Source organism: Anolis sagrei, chromosome 4 (genome assembly GCF_037176765.1).
Source record: "Anolis sagrei isolate rAnoSag1 chromosome 4, rAnoSag1.mat, whole genome shotgun sequence".
NCBI classification, from domain to species: Eukaryota; Metazoa; Chordata; class Lepidosauria; order Squamata; family Dactyloidae; genus Anolis; species Anolis sagrei.
The window spans coordinates 120,158,127-120,175,916 of record NC_090024.1 but is presented as its reverse complement, the minus strand read 5'-3'; the positions used below and the strand labels follow the sequence as shown (position 1 = coordinate 120,175,916).

General features: G+C 43.7%; 1 protein-coding gene across 5 annotated transcripts in view; it reads left to right on the top strand.

Annotated features, from left to right (window-relative positions):
• PLA2G4A (phospholipase A2 group IVA) overlaps positions 1–16,722 on the top strand; it is a 205,719-nt gene extending 188,997 nt beyond the window's left edge. For all 5 annotated transcript variants that reach the window (XM_060774522.2, XM_060774519.2, XM_060774518.2 and 2 more), the window contains one exon: positions 14,311–16,722. In XM_060774522.2, the coding sequence (XP_060630505.1) occupies positions 14,311–14,439 (129 nt within the window). In that variant the 3' untranslated portion in view covers positions 14,440–16,722. The remainder of the gene's footprint in view (positions 1–14,310) is intronic.
• The last annotated feature ends 1,068 nt before the right edge of the window (positions 16,723–17,790 follow it).

Genomic DNA, 17,790 nt, shown 5'->3' with positions numbered 1-17,790 from the left:
GACCGTCTTTTGAATTTGCGATTTCAGGAGTGCTGGAGAGCGTGCTGCCAGGAGCCAATCGTCCAAATATGGAAAAATTCCTTTCTTAGAGATGCAGCCACTACAGACATACATTTTGTGAAAGTCCTTGGAGCCATTACAAGCCCGAACGGAAGCACGTTGAAGGAGTAAATCTGTCCTGCAACCCAGAACGCAAGAAAATGGCTGTGGTGCCTTCATATTGACAGTTGGAAATAAGCGTCCCGGAAGTCGATTGACGTGAAGAAATCCCCGTGTCTGAGGAGGGGGAGTATGGAAGATACTGTCACCATTCTGAACTTCTGAGGTTTGATGAAGGAGTTGAGGTCTCTCAAGTCCAAGATTGGGCAGAGGAAACCATCCGGCTTGGGGACGACGAAGTATTTCGAGAAGAAGGCCTGCCCGTTGTAGCATTCTGGTAGGGGAGAAATTGCCCCTTTTAGAAGAAGGGCGTCAACCTCCGATAGGATTGGAGAGGAGGGTTCGGTTTCGACAATCTGTCCTGTTGGGGGAAGTTCTTCGAACTCCAATGCATAACCATCCTCCACAATCCTTAGCACCCACATATCTGAGGTGATACTTTGCAATGCATCGATGAAGTTCACAAGGCGGTCACTGAATGGTGGTTGTCAAGGTTGAAGCTCGAGGGCAGGGTGTGAAAGGAGGGACATGGGAACAGCATCGGTACCGGATAAGGAGACGGTATCGTCCAAGAGAACGTCAAACATGGCGTCTAGGATAGTTTCCGCCCGATGTCTGGCGGGGTCTTAAGCGTTGCTGCTGCGGTTGTGAGCAACGCTGCTGGGGCTGTTGTGGCTTGCAGGGGGTGAACAGTCTGATAATACTGAAATTGCCGGTATGGAGCTCCATTCTGTCGCCTCGAATATTGGAACCACCTTGTTCTTTGGGATTGGGATTGGTTCTCGATACCGCACTTGGCTGCCAGTATTTTAAAGTCCTGGTTTGCCTTCAGTTTATCGGTGGTCCCGGCATTGGAAAGACCAAGGGCGTCAAAGGGCAAGTCCTCAATGACCTGCCTTGACGATGTCGAGAGGCCGGAAGACCGGAGCCAGGCGTGTCTTCTGATAGCAACCGCATGGGCAATCACCTTCCCAGCCGTATCTCCTGGGAAGGTGATTTGGAGGTGATTTGTATCTGGTGATGCACCAAAGAGTTCGCCTCCTGGGCCAGGGTGGTCAGAACCGTATGATCTTCCGACATCTGTTGGAAGTAGGGCGTGGCTTTTTCCCACAGGATCTGTTGATACGCATGTTGATACGCGCCATAGTTCACCATCTTGGCTAACAAGAGGGCACCTGAATATAGTTTTCGGCCAACGGCGTCGAATCTATTTCCCTCCTGGTCTGAGGGAGTCGAGGATTGCCTCCCAAATGCCTGTGCTGCCTTCACCACCACCGAATTTGTGTCGGGGTGGTTCTTCAGCCATTCCAGGCCCTCATCGTCAGTCCGGTACCAGGCCTCAATCTTCTTGGAGGTAGGAGGGATGGAGGACGGGGTCTTCTAAGAGGCTTGGATCACATCAAGGAGATATGGCAGGAAGGTTAGCAGAGGGGCCGGTGGCATCTCCGATTAGACCCGCTTGATCACTGGGTCAGTAACTGCCTTGGATGTGTGTTTAACCTCCAGGCCCAAAGTGTCTGCCATGTGGGCCATTTGGTCAGCGAAGGCCCTGACATTATCCGTCGGTGACGGAGGGTCAGCCTTGTAGGCATTGTGGCCTCTCGATACCGGGCCCGAATGGACCGAGGCAGCAAGTTCTCCATCTTCCTCTTCTTCAGATGGAGGGGGTGAGGATGAGGAAGGGTTGTGTGGAGGTGGAGGAGGTGGTGGGAGCCAAAGCGAAGATGGGGGTGGAGGCTGTTTGGAGGCTGACGACTGAGCAGCATGTGCCAGTCTGGCCATTTTTCTCCCTCTTTCCAGCATCACCCTGGGTGGAAAGAGCTCTTGTCTGGCAGTAAGTCCAGGGGCCTGTTGGGTGCCTCTATCAAGGTATCCATCGGGATAACTGGCGATTCTGGCCACTCTATGGGCACCTCTGTCAGCATCAGTTTCTCCTGTGTCGGTTGCTGAAGGGGCTCCGGCTGGACCAATTGGATTGGCGAAGACCTCGCAAATGAGGTGGCCAATGAGGCTGTTGTCGCCCTTCTTGATGAAGAGGATGAAGAAGGGGGCTGAGGCATCGTCTTTTTCTTTTTTGCCAGGGGTTGAGTCAACGCCGACTTTGAGAGCAACTTGCCCAGTGTAGGAGGGACCAAAGAGGAGGAGGTCGTGGCACGACGGGATTCCTCCTGAGCCTTTCGAAAGGCAATGCGCACAGCCGTCGACGATGGCAGAGTTGCAGTCGTCGACCTCATGGAGTGGGCCGACCTCACCACAGAGCATGACGTACACGTACGGTCTCAGAGGTCTCATAGTCTGTTTAGCCGGCTTCGAAGTCTTCGACGTCGTCGACATCGTCGCTCGAAGCCTCTTTTGCGCTACTTTAGTCGCCTTTGCTTGGCGAGTTGCGGGTTGTGTGGGCAGATCAGCCGGCTCCAATGTCAGTGCCGCTGCTGAGGTCTTGGAGTCGATGCCGATGCCGAAGTCGATGGTCAAGCTGTTGACGTCGATGGTGCCGGTGCCAAGGCTGCTGGTACAGCAAGTACTGCAAGTGGTGAATTCGTTTTTTCCGAGATTGTGCCATTAAGGCTTGGCAGTGACGGCAGAAGTCGGCGATATGGGCGGGGTTACCGCCAAAACTTGAAAAGTTTAAAATAGAGAAGTTTCTGTTGGGGCCTGCGCAGGCACAGACACTCCACATGAGTGCATTCACAGAGACCACGAAGAAAAAATAGTCCTTAATAGTCCTTGGGCCGGAGGTTTAGCATAGCTGATAAATCACCAGCAACTAGAAGATCTGTCAACCAAAGGTTGCAAGTTCGAAGCCCTGGGTCAGCATGAGCGGTCGACTGTCAGCCCTGCTTACTGTTTACCTATGCAGTCCAAAAAGAGGTTTAGCTGTAATTAGAGCAATTAGGTACCACTAAAAGCGGGGGAGGTGTTTTATGACACCATAAAGAAAGATCAGAAAATGCTGGGTGATCAAAAAGGAAAGAGGAAGTCCTGACAGCTCTTCGTCATAGAGAATGGAGCAACAGCACCACCTGTGGCTGGACTCACCTTCTTTGGCACCAAAATCACCCACAAAAAACAGCTGGACACTGAGTCAACAACATCTCCTTTCTGTTCTGTCTGTCTGTGTATTGTCTATACAAAAGCGGCATTGAATGTTTGCCGTGTATGTGTTCTGTGACCCACCCTGAGTCCCTGCAGGGTGAGAAGGGCAGAATATAAATAAAGTGTTATTAGTGTTATTAAGTCCAAAAGGTAGTCCCTTGAAGAATCTAGAGCAAACTTGAACAGCACCAAAAGCAGCTTGAAATCAAGATACAAAGCTTACAAAAGTCTCAGCATGAACATGAATCAGAAGCAAGGTATTACATGAGTCTCCGCATGAAACAAAGGCATGAAGCGGGAATGGAAGCTGAATGTTGGACTCACTGAAGAGCAAGCATATACAGGCCCTATATTTATTCAAAACGCCATGACAAAAGCATTCCGATTCCCTTGGGAAACCTCTCTCGAACCCCTTCTTTCTCTTAATCTTGCTGAACGCCTCCTCCCAAGTCCAGGGGATGATCATGATAGATTTGCCCTCTACGATCAAAGATTGCCTCCTCCGGTTTGCTTATTAGCACATTCTTTCGCACTATCTAACCTTGACTGTTTGGCTTCAGCCTGTTTCACATCAGACTGTCTCAAGACATCTTTGCCTTGGGAACCAGCAATCCCAGAATCCTCCTCAGTTTCACTCTGGCTAACGGCATTTTCTAGGCCATCATCTGCATTCACAAACCCCTGAGAATCAACAGAAACCTGATCATTAAAGTCAAACATGGGAACCTCTGAAGGGTCCTGGTCATGATAATTCTCCTGTGGCAAACAAACAATCACAGGCTGAACCCCTACATTCCCCATTGCTGCCAATAGGCCAGAACTTATCAGATTTTTCAGCTGCTTAGCCAAAAACAGATTAGCCAATTTTCGGGAGGCTCCCAAAAACTGATCTGGGTACCCAACAAAATTTGGATTCCAAAAACGGAAGGCCCTCCAACTGAATTGCACAAGCCTACTAGGCAATAGGATAACTGCCAGTTCCAACATAATTCACTGGATAGGCATCATAAGATTTTCAGTCCAAAAGTGACTCATTCCTCATCCTTGGGGTGAAGGGAATAATATCTGCTCCACAGGGCCAATTTGAAATGAGGAAGGAAAAAAGTATATTTTGAAAGAGAAAATAGGTAGAACAAATCCCCCCATTTGTTTGTTGTGTAATACTTTTTCCTTTGTGAAGACTTGGGTTTTTATGTCACATTTTCCCTTCTTTCACTGAGCAGTGGCTTCCTTAATGGTCATATAGTCAAACAGAAAACACACGCAGCATGGAGCTCTTTTTTCCACATAAGGATAATCTGATGGGAAAACAAACATTAAATATCCCATGATAGGATCCCAAGAAGTGATGCTGAAGCATAAGCTATGGTTTGTTTATTTCTTCAACAGACTAGAAAGGCAGATGAGCAGGGAGAGATAATTTTAGGGTTTGAATAAGAACAAGTACCTTTCTTTCTTTGAGGTTGGTTGTTCAGCTTGGGAATTTGAGAACCTCAGCACCTATGTAGAAGCTCCTTCTAGCTAGACATAGCGTTGAAACTATTTTCAGTCTGACAGGAAAAGGGGATTAATGACAAAAATGTAAATTAATACACTTAGAGAGTCTTGACAGGCTCAAAGCTATCTTTGGTGGTGATAGTTTAAGTGAAAAATATTGTTACTATTCACATCTTTGATTAGAAAGGATCTCTCAACATTCAAGGTACAAATAAAAAAAAACCACGCGTGTATGTTTTTTCTCAGAACAATTGTCCCAAAACTTGTAAATGCCAGAATTAGACCCAATTCTCATTTCTGTGTCATTTTTCCCAAAGTGTTGGGAAATAATTCTTTAACTGAGAAACAATCAATGATTTTCTGTCCTTAAAACGTAAATACGTTTTAAGGATGGAAAATCATTGATTGTTTCTCAGTGGACATGCACTGATTATTTTGCTCTACAAGATGTATGTGTGTTTAGAATATTGTTTTGACTTTTTATTCAGTTGTGTTATACCAGTGGTTCTCAACCTGTGGGCCGCGGACCAGCAGTGGGCCGCCAGAACGAAAATCCAGGCCACGAACTTTCTTCCTCTTTATTTTATTTTATTTTATTTTATTTCTACCTTCCCTCGCTCTGTTTCCAGCCAGAAGTTGTTTCCCGGTTGGCTTGGCAGTAGCGGTATTTCCCCACTGAGAGGCACACATGAGCAGCCGTGAATGAGGCAGGGAGGGAGGCAGCTGCTGCGGAAGAAGGAAGGCAGGACTCGCCAAGGAGGCCAGGTGGCAGCCCTTGCCACCCAGTTATTCTTGGGAGATGCCAAGAGAGGAGCATAACATCTTTCCCCTGGTTTGAGAATTAACTTGGGTTAAAGGAGGAGGGGTTTTGAGGTGGAAGTTGAAGGAAAGCCCCACAAGTGGAGTGGGGCTCCTCTGTGGGCCTTTCCCCTCAGGATTTAGCCCAAGCCATCCCCTTCAAAGGCTGCCTCAAAACCCACCCACACCCTTCTTTGCCCCTTACTCCTGTGGGCACCCCAAATAACCAAACCAAATCTAAAGTTGACCAAAAACTAATCCGTAACCCTTTTGGTACTAATGTTGGAGAATGGTTCCTAGTCAAGTGGTCCCTGTGCCTTGCTCTGTGGTATTAGTGCTGTATCCCTTCTTCACCATTATTATTCTACAATGACATTCCCTCCAGAAAGCTACTGTATGTATTGTGATGGGGTTCCTAAACCGCCATACTTGCTGCAGAGTTTTGATCCAAAAAAGTAACTTTTTCAGATCATCTATTCTTATCCAATCTTAACTCCCCCATAAGGAGGCTGGACTCCTGTGGGCATAGGTTTAATATTAAAGTAAGTGTACTTCTAATGCCAAAGGAAATGATTCACTACATAAACATTCTTGGTAACATCACAATTATGAGCTGCAATAAGCAATAGATCAGAAGCTTTATCCTTCTGCTAGCAATTTCATTAAACAAAGATTTTTGCTGCAGATGTAGAGGTGGTTAATCTCTGGTCCCATCCTGCAATCTACTAAGTTTCATTCTCTACTTCAAACTAATTTCCAGTGTGTGCAAAGTGGGGGGAAAAGAGAAGAAAGCACCATCTTAATATTTACTGCAAAAAGAAAACAAGCATTTCAAGGGTGAATTGATAATATTTTCATGTGAAGTCTTAGTATCAATTGTATTTTCTGAAAACAAAAAGAAGTTGTAGATATAAATAGATGCAGTAATCAAGACTGAGACTAACTATGTGACTGACAATGGTTTAACCTGGACTATGATTGATTTTAAATGAATGTTTAATAATTAATGTTTTAATTGCTGTTTTAACTGTAATTGTTATTTATGACTTTGTTTGATGGCATCAAATGATTGTCTGCTATAAGCTGCCCTGTGTCCCCCCGACCTTGAGGGTGAGAAGGACAGGATATAAATATGTGAAATAAATAAATAAATAGTATCTTCTGAACACATAAAATAAATCCCAATTAAATTGGGATGATCAGATTTTAATAAGGAATGTGACAGAAGGCTAAACAGAGGGCTGCACAAACACAACAAGGACCAAGTACTGAAAGCACAATACTCCCAATTAAACAGCTCACGAGCTCACATGTCTTTACACTAATGCACAGAGCATGGGAAATAAACATGATGAACTCCAACTTTTAGCACAACATCACAAATATGATATCATAGGCATCACTGAAACCTGGTGGGATGACTCCTATCGCTGGAATGTAGACATCGGGGGCTATAACCTCTTTCATAGTAATCGGACAAAGGGGAGAGGAGGCAGAGTAGCCTTATATGTCAAAAACTCTTATGCTGCAGTAGAGATGCAAGACAGCAATCCGGGAAACCAGCTTGAAAGCATCTGGATAAGAATCAAGGGAACTGGGACTCAAAAAGATCTTGCTGTAGGCGTCTACTACAAACCTCCAAGCCAGGAGGAAGAACTTGATGAAGTCTTCTGCCAACAGTTGACCAAACAGGCACAGAGAAGAGATGTAGTAGTCATGGGCGATTTCAACTATCCCGATATTTGCTGGAAAACGAACTCGGCCAAGAGTACAAAGTCCAACAAATTCCTCGATTGCCTTGCAGACAATTTCATGGTCCAGAAGGTAGAAGAGGTAACAAGGGGATTGGCTACTCTTGATCTCATCCTAACAAATGCGGAGCTCAGGCTTGCCAGGGACCTGAAAAACAATAAAAAGGGCTTCTTTTCTTATGTCAGTAGAAAAAGAAAAAACAAGGAGGCGATAGGGCCTCTTCGAGGAGAAGATGGGGCAATGCTGACAGGGGGTAGGGAAAAGGCAGAACTACTTAATGCCTTCTTTGCCTCGGTCTTCTCACAAAAAGAAAGTCATCTTCAACCTCAGCAAGATGGAGTGGATGAGGGATTAGAGGATATCCAACCCCAAATTGGGAAACAAGTCATCCAGGAATACCTGGCCGCTCTAAATGAGTTCGTCCCCAGGGCCAGATCAACTACACCCAAGAGTATTGAAGGAACTAGCGGAAGTTCCATTGGCAACCATCTTTGAGAGTTCTTGGAGAACAGGAGAAGTTCCAGCAGATTGGAGGAGGGCCAATCTTCAAGAAGGGCAAAAAGGATGACCCAAACAACTACCGTCCAGTCAGCCTCACGTCGATACCAGGCAAAATTCTGGAAAAGATTATTAAGGAAGTGGTCTGCAAACACTTAGAAACAAATGTGGTCATCGCTAAAAACAAGTCATGCCAGACTAATCTGATCTCTTTTTTTGATAGAGTTACAAGCTGGGTAGATGCGGAAAATGCCGTGGATGTACCTGGATTTCAGTAAGGCCTTCGACAAGGTCCCCCATGACCTTCTGGCAAGGAAACTAGTCCAATGTGGGCTAGGCAAAACTACAGTGAGGTGGATCTGTAATTGGTTAAATGGATGAACCCAGAGGGTAATTCTCACCAATGCTTCCTCTTCATCCTGGAAGGAAGTGACGAGCGGAGTGCTGCAGGATTCCGTCCTGGGCCCGATCCTGTTCAACATCTTTATTAATGATTTAGATGAAGGGCTAGAAGGCAGGATCATCAAGTTTGCAGACGACACCAAATTGGGAGTGATAGCCAATACTCCAGAGGACAGGAGCAGAATTCAAAACGATCTTGACAGATTAGAGAGATGGGCCAAAACTAACAAAATGAAGTTCAACAGGGACAAATGCAAGATACTCCACGTTGGGAGAAAAAACGAAATGCAAAGATACAGAATGGGGGACGCCTGGCTTGAGAGCAGTACGTGTGAAAAAGATCTCGGAGTCCTCATATGGACAACAAGTTAAACATGAGCCAACAATGTGATGTGGCGGCAAAAAAAGCCAATGGGATTTTGGCCTGCATCAATAGGAGCATAGTGTCTAGGTCCAGGGAAGTAATGTTACCCCTCTTTTCTGATTTGGTTACCACAATTCAAGAGCAATATTGACAAGCTGGAATGTGTCCAGAGGAGGGCGACTAAAATGATCAAGGGTCTGGAGAACAAGCCCTATGAGGAGCGGCTTAAGGAGCTGGGCATTTTTAGCCTGAAGAAGAGAAGGCTGAGAGGTGATATGATAGCCATGTATAAATATGTGACAGGAAGCCACAGGGAGGAGGGAGCAAGCTTGTTTTCTGCTTCCTTGGAGACTAGGGCGCAGAACAATGGCTTCAAACTACAAGAGAGGAGATTCCATCTGAACATGAGGAAGAACTTCCTGACTGTAAGAGCCGTTCAGCAGTGGAACTCTCTGCCCCAGAGTGTGGAAGCTTTTAAACAGAAGCTGGATGGCCATCTGTCAGGGGTGATTTGAATACAATATTCCTGCTTCTTGGCAGGGGGTTGGACTAGATGGCCCATGAAGTCTCTTCCAACTCTATGATTCTATGATTCTATGACTTGTTGTCTTGTGGTGAAACTATGACTTTCAAAGGTTTTCTGTAGTCAAGGTCAAAGGTGGTTTTCCACTAAACATCTATACTTTAATGTACATACCTTACATTATGGTTATGGTTCTTTCTTCGTCACCTATCATTGGGCATCCTGGCTGGGATTGACTATAAATACATTCTCATTACATTGAAAGTACTTTGAAAAGAAGCTAGAAACCAACCCAAAAGTTGAGCAGAAGGAAATACAGAACTGGGTCAAACTGACTATAATCTGCTTGCACATCAAGCATTATTATATTAACTCATGAGAATAATATAATAAAAGTCTCCTCCTCCTAGATCTGAATGTCTTTCTCAATTGTATATTCTGGAGAAAAAGAAGCTGGGATTATTTACAGTGGTTCAAAGTAAAATAAACAATGGGTTGTTGTAGGTTTTTCCGGGCTATAAGGCCATGTTCTGGAGGCAATTTTTCTCCTGAACATGGCCATATAGCCCGGAAAAACCTACAACAAACCAGTGATTCCGGCCATGAAAGCCTTCGACAATAAAATAAACAATGTTTTTCAAAAATCAGAGTCACTATAAACCATGCTAGAACTCCAGAGTGCACTCTCTGTAACAAATCTATGTCCACATATCTATATCTATAATAAAAGTGCATATTCGTATGTATGCATGTATGTGGAGGGCAGACGTGTGTATGTGGCAGCTTTCTGATTGGCTCCCAATTCTACAGGCTTGAGCGACGGACCTGGACCAAACTTGGCACACATAACCCCCATGACCCCCTTTATGTCCTGGTGTGGTTTGGGGAGGATGGACAGCGGATGATGGGATATGCAGTAGTTTCAAACTGTTCGGTTCCCAGCTGTTCGGTTCCCAAACTGTGGCCCTCAACCATGACAGAACAGGACCAAACTTGTCACACAGAGCCCCCTGGTGCGGTTTGGGGATGTTTGTACTTCTCATGTCATGATTTCCACCATTTTCTTCCGGATTTGGCGGACCTGCTGGTGCTGGGCCTTCACTCACATCCTGAGACCACTGCAACCCTCATCCAGTGACTGATAAAGACCAAACTTGACACACAGAGCCCCCATGACCCACTCTACATTTTGGTGCCATTTGAAGGGGGACAGACCATGGATGATGCAGTACCTTCATTCACATCCTGAGAGCACTGCCACCCTCATCCAATGACCGATCAAGACCAAACTTGTCACACAGAGCTCCCATGACCCACTTTACATCCTGGTGCGGTTTCTGGGAGGACGGACCACAGATGATGGGACTTGCAGTACCTTCACTCACTTCTGGAGAGCACCGCAACCCTCATCCAAAGACTGATCAAGACCAAACTTGGCACACAGAGCCCACATGACCACTTGGCACAGTTTGGAGGAATCATGGACGATGGAACTCGCAGTACCTTGACTAACTTCCTGAGAGCGCTGCGAGCCACATAAATAACCGATAAAGACCAACCCTGGCACACAATGCCTTTCTCAAATAACCCGGGCACCGCCGGGTCCTCAAGCTACTCTATATCTATGTATATAATAAAAGCCAATGTTTGTATGCAGCGGGAGGGAGTGTGGTGTATGTATGTGGCAGCGTTCTGATTGGCTGCCGCTTTCACAGACCACTGTGATGTGAACAAGTGACGGACCTGGACCAAATTTGGCTCACATAACCCCCATGACCCACTTTACATCCTGGTGTGGTTTGGTGGAGGTGGACCATGGATTGTGGGATTTGTAGTACTTTAAAATGCTGTGGCCCCCAACAATGACAGAACAGGACCAAACAATGACAGAACTGGACCAAGACCCACTTTTTATCTGGTTTGGGGGAGGATGAACAATGGTGAGCAACCCTCACCAATGAATGACGGATCAAGATCGAACTTGGTACACACAGTTTGTTAAGGTACTTGCAGTACCTTAACAAACTTCCTGAAAACATTGTGACCCACAAGAATGATGGATCAAGAACAGATTTAGCACACAGGGCCTTCATGGCCAACTTTACATCCTTGTGCAGTTTGGGGGAGGAAGGACCACCGATAATGGGATTTGTAGTACTTCCAAATGCTTCAACACCCACAGACCACTGTGGTCCCAAACAATGACAGATCAGGACCAAACTTTGCACAGAGGGCCCACATGACCCACTTTACATCCTGCTCTGGTTTGGGGGAAGGTGGACCATGGGATTTGCAGTACCTTCACTTGATTCACTTTCCACAGACCACAGCGACCCCCACCAATCACAGACCTGGATCAAAATTGGCACACAGACCCCTGATGACCCACTTTACATCCTTGTGTGGTTTGGGTGAGGACAGACTATGGATGATGGCACTTGAAGTACCTTCACTCACTTCCTGAGACCACTTCAATCCCCATCCAATGACTGATCAAGACCAAACCTGACACACCGAGCCACAATGACCCACTCAACACCCTGTTATGGTTTGAAGGAGGATGGACCATGGATGATGGCACCTTCACTTGCTTCCTGAGACCACAGCAACACTCATCTAATTACCAATAAAGACCAAACTTTGCACACAGAGCCCCCATGACCCACTCTACATCCTGGTACAGTTACGAGGATTGACCATGGATGCTGGGACTTGCAATACCTTCACTCACTTTCTGAGATCACTGCAACCCTCACCAATGATGGATCAAGATCGAACTTGGTACACACAGTCCACTTTACATCCTGGTGCAGTTTGGGAGACTTTCGACTATGGGAACTGCAGTATCTTCACTTATTTCTTGAGACCATTCCTACCCACATCAATGACTTCTTGAGATTGAACTTGGTATTCACAAATCACAGACTTGGACCAAACTTGGTAGGCAGACCCCCATGATGTACTCTACATGCTGGTGTGGTTTGTTGGATGATGGACCATGGGTGATGGGACTTGCAGTACCTTCACTTACTTCCTGGGACCACTGAGACCCGCACCAATGACTGATCAAGACCAAACTTGGCACAAAGAGCCGTCATGTCCAATTCTACATCCCGGTGCAATTTGGAGGAGAATGGACCATGGATGATGGCACTTGCAGTACCTTCATTCACTTCCTGAGACCACTGAGACCCACACCAAACTTTGCACACAGAGCCTCTGCATCCTGGTGCGGGTTCCGGACTGACATGGGACTTCCAGTACCTTCACTTGCTTCCTCAGGCCACTGTGTCACATACCAATGACTGATCAAGACCAAACTTGCCATCCAGAGCCCCCATTACCCATTCTGTATCCTTGTGCAGTTTGAAGTAGGATGGACAATGGGACTCCCATATGGAAGCTGTAGTTCACCTGCAACTACTGTACCCAGCTGACACCTAGGCTACACTTGGAGCACAGCCAAACGATGCTTTTCTCAAATAACCTGGACACCTCTAGTCAATAATAAAGGTTGACTGAGAAGGAACCATGGGGACAACAGAGGGAAATTTCCAGTCTCACAGTGGAACCCACCAGGGCAATTGAAATTGTGAAAATTTCTACCAATTTCCAATAACCCATGCTGTGATTGCTGTTTTCCTTGAAACAGGAAAACAGATTGTTGTGGAATAGAAGATACTGCCATCTCTCCTATCCCCTATTAATACAGCTTCCAAGATTTCTCTTTTCCTGTTGGGATAGATTATTATCTTCTACTCTATCTACTATAGGGTAGAAGGCTGCAGGAGGGATTTAATGCAGGTTAAAAACTCTCCATTCCTGTGCATTGAGATGTGTGCATGTCTATATATGCCCCTGTCTCCCCCTTCAACTGCATTCACAAGAAAGACCAGTCATATAGATGTCAGTGGTGTTATTATACATTCATTAACTCAATGAACTTGTATTTTCTCTTATCTAACAATTTCATTGCCTGTGAGGGATGGTCAATTTGTGTAGATAAATATACAGTGAGACTCCACTATAATATAGACTACTGCAACGGTATGAACCAGCTTGTTTGTTTGTCGTATCAGGAGTCGCTCCTGTTGTGAGAACCAGCTAGGATGTTAAGATCGTCTAGGGAGGCCCTGCTTTCTGTCCCGCCTGCATCACAAATACGTTTGGCGGGGATGAGAGACAGGGCCTTCTCAGTGGTGGCCTCTCAGCTGTGGAATGCCTTTCCTACAGATATTAGATCAGCCCCCTCCCTTTTGACATTACGGAGGAAAGTGAAGACCTGGTTGTTCGAGCAGGCATTTAAATAGGCAGGAATATGGAACAATTGGATGATGAGACTGGATCTTGATTTTAACTATGAGACGCTAATGAGATGTTTTATTGGTTTATATTGAATGTTTATTATGCTACTGTTTTAATTGTTTTTTACTGTTTTATGATGTTTTTGAGCATTGAATTTTGCTATTGTTAACCACTCTGAGTCGCCCGAGGGCTGAGAAGAGCGGTATACAAATATAGTAAATAAATAAATAAATAATTATGGAACTCATATCTGCAGTTTCACTTATACATGCCTAGGAAAATATGATTTTGACCTAGAGAAAATATGATTCTCTAGATCAGTGGTACTCAACATGTGGGTCCCCAGATGTTTTGGCCTTCAACTCCCAGAAATCCTAACAACTGGTAAGCTGACCGGGATTTCTGGGAATTGTAGGCCAAAACACCTGGGGACCCACAGGTTGAGAACCACTGCTCTAGGTCCTCCAATGCACGACGGAACTGGAAGTAAGCTAATTTAATGCCATCTGTTGTCACACATCCCTTGGATATGGGGTGGGGTGCTGTAATTCTAATCACTATCTAGAAATTAAAGCACTATCATTGCACAATTCTTTAGGCTGGGTTTGATGGTGTGTGTAGGAATTGTGTTGGGATACTTTTGTTAATTTAACTGTACAGGAAATGTGGAAATCCTTTTGTTATTTCAAGAATGTCATGGTTTTTTTTTAATGTTTTCTGAATTTAAGATGACAGCAGCAGCTTCCTTCAGAGTATTTCCTTTCTTCGTGGTATATACAAGTTTATAAAAGCAGTCTTTGTAGACAGCCACTTCATTTCCACTTAAAGTCTGGTGGTGCTTGAGGACAGCAGGAAGTCATAGCTTCACTGCATTCCTAGTACTACAATTAATGCATTCTTTTCTTTCTCCTTGCAGATAATCAAGGAAGCAATAGCAGACAGCATTGAGTACAGAAGACAGAACCCATCGCGTTGCTCAGTATCCCTCAGTAGTGTTGAAGCAAGGAGGTACTTCAACAAGCCACAGAGCAATAACCACACATGAACTCAAACACTAAAGATTCTGTTTCTTAGAAGCAGATGTAGCTGGATTGGTCAAACAGATTTTATTCTGAGGAAAATTGCTGCTTGGGAATAAAACATTATAGAACCAAAGTTATCAGTTATTCCAGTTCCATCTCTTTCCCTCTTTTTGAAGAAATATATCAATTTCCTATTTTAAGCAATTTAGAAATGCAATAATGTATAAAAAGACTTCCTGTGTTTCATAAACATTTAAATTCAACACCCTAATTTTTCATTCCATTCTCATATGTTATATGTAGAGAAAATGTAGTTGTTAATGCTGTAAACTTCATTTAAAGAATGTTGAGATGTGAATATCACAGCCTTAGCATATCAGGATAATATATGTTACTGCACAAATGTACTACATCCAAAAAGTCATCCGCACCATGTTATAGTCTCCTAACGAAATGCTTTATTAATTCTTGACATTAGTAACATTGGAAATGTTATATGTTTGTTTATTTTTTAAATGTCAGTTTTATCTTGTTGATTTTTTTATCCTATTGGTGCCTTGGTTGATAAAGGGGCTAAAACTTTAAAAATCTGAATCTAAAAAGGTTTTCAAAGGAATCTAAATATCCCTAAGGCAGTCAGTTCTCTGACTTTTTCATATTTGTTTTCAGATATAGTCTCATTGCAAAACAAACTTCAGAATGCAGGAACCCATTCTTCCCCAAAATAATTCCTACGTGCCACCTGTCTCGTGTAACATTGTTTCCCCTTCTATTGTACTTTATTTGTCATTTGACTGTGTGCTATGGTTGCAACAAGTGCATTGTTTGTCTTTTTCTGATTAGTCGAAAGTTTGGGCCTTTGAAAGTAATGTGGCCGAAGTATATGTCTTGCCCACCTCTAGTGATGTGCTAGTTCTAGAAAGCCCTTCTTCGCGTGTACAAAGTGGAAAATACCACAAGTACAAAAATAAGACATTTCACAGTACTGTTCCATTATCCTGGTGGAGGACACTACAAGCATTAGATAGAGAAGGATAGTCAGGGGGAGGGTGGTTGAAGGATGAAAACAATTTCCCCCTGTTTTCCTGTTATTCACCCCACCCATGTTGCCATCATGGAAACAAACCTCCTTTGTGAAATGGAAAAGGAAGGAGGGGGAATAACCCCCCAAAATGGGGGAAATGGTTTCAACTCTCCCCCTTTTGAGAGTCCACCCAGATAATGGAACAGTACTGACATTTCTAGTAAGACAAAATGGTCAGCAACCAAGACAGGTTATGCATAGTCCTACCTTGGTCACATATGATGTCATGGAATAAAATGTATGTGAAACCCAGATCAATCCAAAGTGAATACAATACTTCTCCTGACTCATTTCCACTGATAAGAAATACAATGGCCATTGCTTTCACTAATGACCAACAATCCCCAAGAAGTTTGGAGAAGGAAAATGAAAGTTTCACACAATTTCCTATATGTTTCAGTTCTGCAGCTTCATGTTGGAGTTTCCTTTTGAAGCATTTTTCTTGGACAAGAGGTATCAAACTTCATTATTCCTGCAGCACCCATAGCTTTACTTTTGGATCTAGGCCCGACTGGTGGTCAAATGACTTCTTATGCCTACCTGCCTCACAAATCTCTCGCCCTCCCTCCCTTTTGGTCTCTGACCCCTTCAGACTCCCCAGACAACAGGGGGTTTTTTTGGCTCCCAAAAGAGTAAAGTGCCTTGTTTGGAAGTCTCCCTCAATCACAGTTTAGGGACATGTTTTTCCAAAACCAGAATAAGGGGCAGAAAATTGACCCTTCTTGACCTACTTCTTGATCTACTTGACCTAATTGACCTACTTCTATTACCCACCTTAAGCTAGCCTCTTGAATGTTCAATGGATACTATATTTCCAGTTCCCTTCTGCCATTGCCCAGAATGAGATAATGGAGGGTGAGCTAGTTTCATATAAAAATAATCTTTACCACAATTTGTAAAAACGGTTTCTATAGTAACCTAGTAGAAGCCAATCTACATTTGTATATGATACTATTTGCAGTAAATATCAAATAATTGCTTACTCAAATAATGGCTGCTGCATTATATTGTGAACTGTTTCGTTTTTAATTATCTAAATATGCAAAAATCGCAAGAAAGAGCCCATTGCAATTGCTTATTTTCTTTAATAGCTATGCTTAAATTCACATCTTATACTAAGGGATTAATAAAAGCCAAATCATATTGATTAACTGGGTTTATGTTGGTGTGAATTAGAACATGTTTTAAAAACAAGAGAGGAGAATAAATGCAATTGATGTTACACTTTTGCAATTTTGAAAATGGTTTCTGAGGGGAAAAAGGTGACACCACTTTTTTTGTTCAAAAGCACAAACAATATTCATTTTTATTTGTCTAGTAGTTTAATTTGTGCATACAAAAGCAGAGAACTGGTCAATTTTATAAAGAATCAAAGTTTATATTGTTTATATTCTGGAACTGTATTTCACATGGTAATATTTGTATTGCAATTATCTTATTTCTGGATCCTGAATAAATACTTAATAAAATATGAAAATGTAAAATAATTTCACAAAAGGTGCAGCCATGCTATGCAAAATATATGCAATGATACTAAAAACTAGTGCAAACCAGGATTTTCCATGTATTTTTCTTTTGAATTTTGCATTTGAGTGACATGTGCCCAGCAAGATGAGGAAGATGAGCAGAGAACCATTTTATACAGACTGCTTTGCATCCCTTTTTCAAAAAACTGATGTTCAAGCCATTTCTAATTCGTCAGAATAGCATTCTGGGTCTTTTAGTGTGCATGAGAGAGGAGTAGTGGTTCTACAAAGAACTATGTGTCTGGATTTGGAGATACAATTCCTTGGTTTTCAAAAAACATTTATTTGAACAAGGGAGGATCAGAAAGGCTTAGACTAAAATATCCTCATAAGAACCTTCTGTAGACTGCACAAAACGCGAACAAGTCGGCACAATTCAATGCCATATATAAAATACATACGAGGGGTATTTTTTAAGTAAGGTCCGTTTTGTTGTAGACACTAGTAGTTCACGCGCATACCGCAACAAGCGCATGCAGCTGCAGAAATTCATCGACAGATTTGTGAAGTGTACGGTGATACTGTTATGAGTGAAAGCAAAGTGCGTAAGTGGGTACGACAATTCAAGGATGGCCATGACAACGTCCATGATGAAGACCGCTCCAGTCTCCCTTCTTTGATTACAGACGATTTGGTGGCTTCAGTTGAAGTGAGGATTCGTGAGAACAGGAGCTTCACAATAACAATAATAAAAATGTTTGAATTGTCGTACCCACTTACGCACTTTGATTTCACTCATAACAGTATCACCGTGCACTTCACAA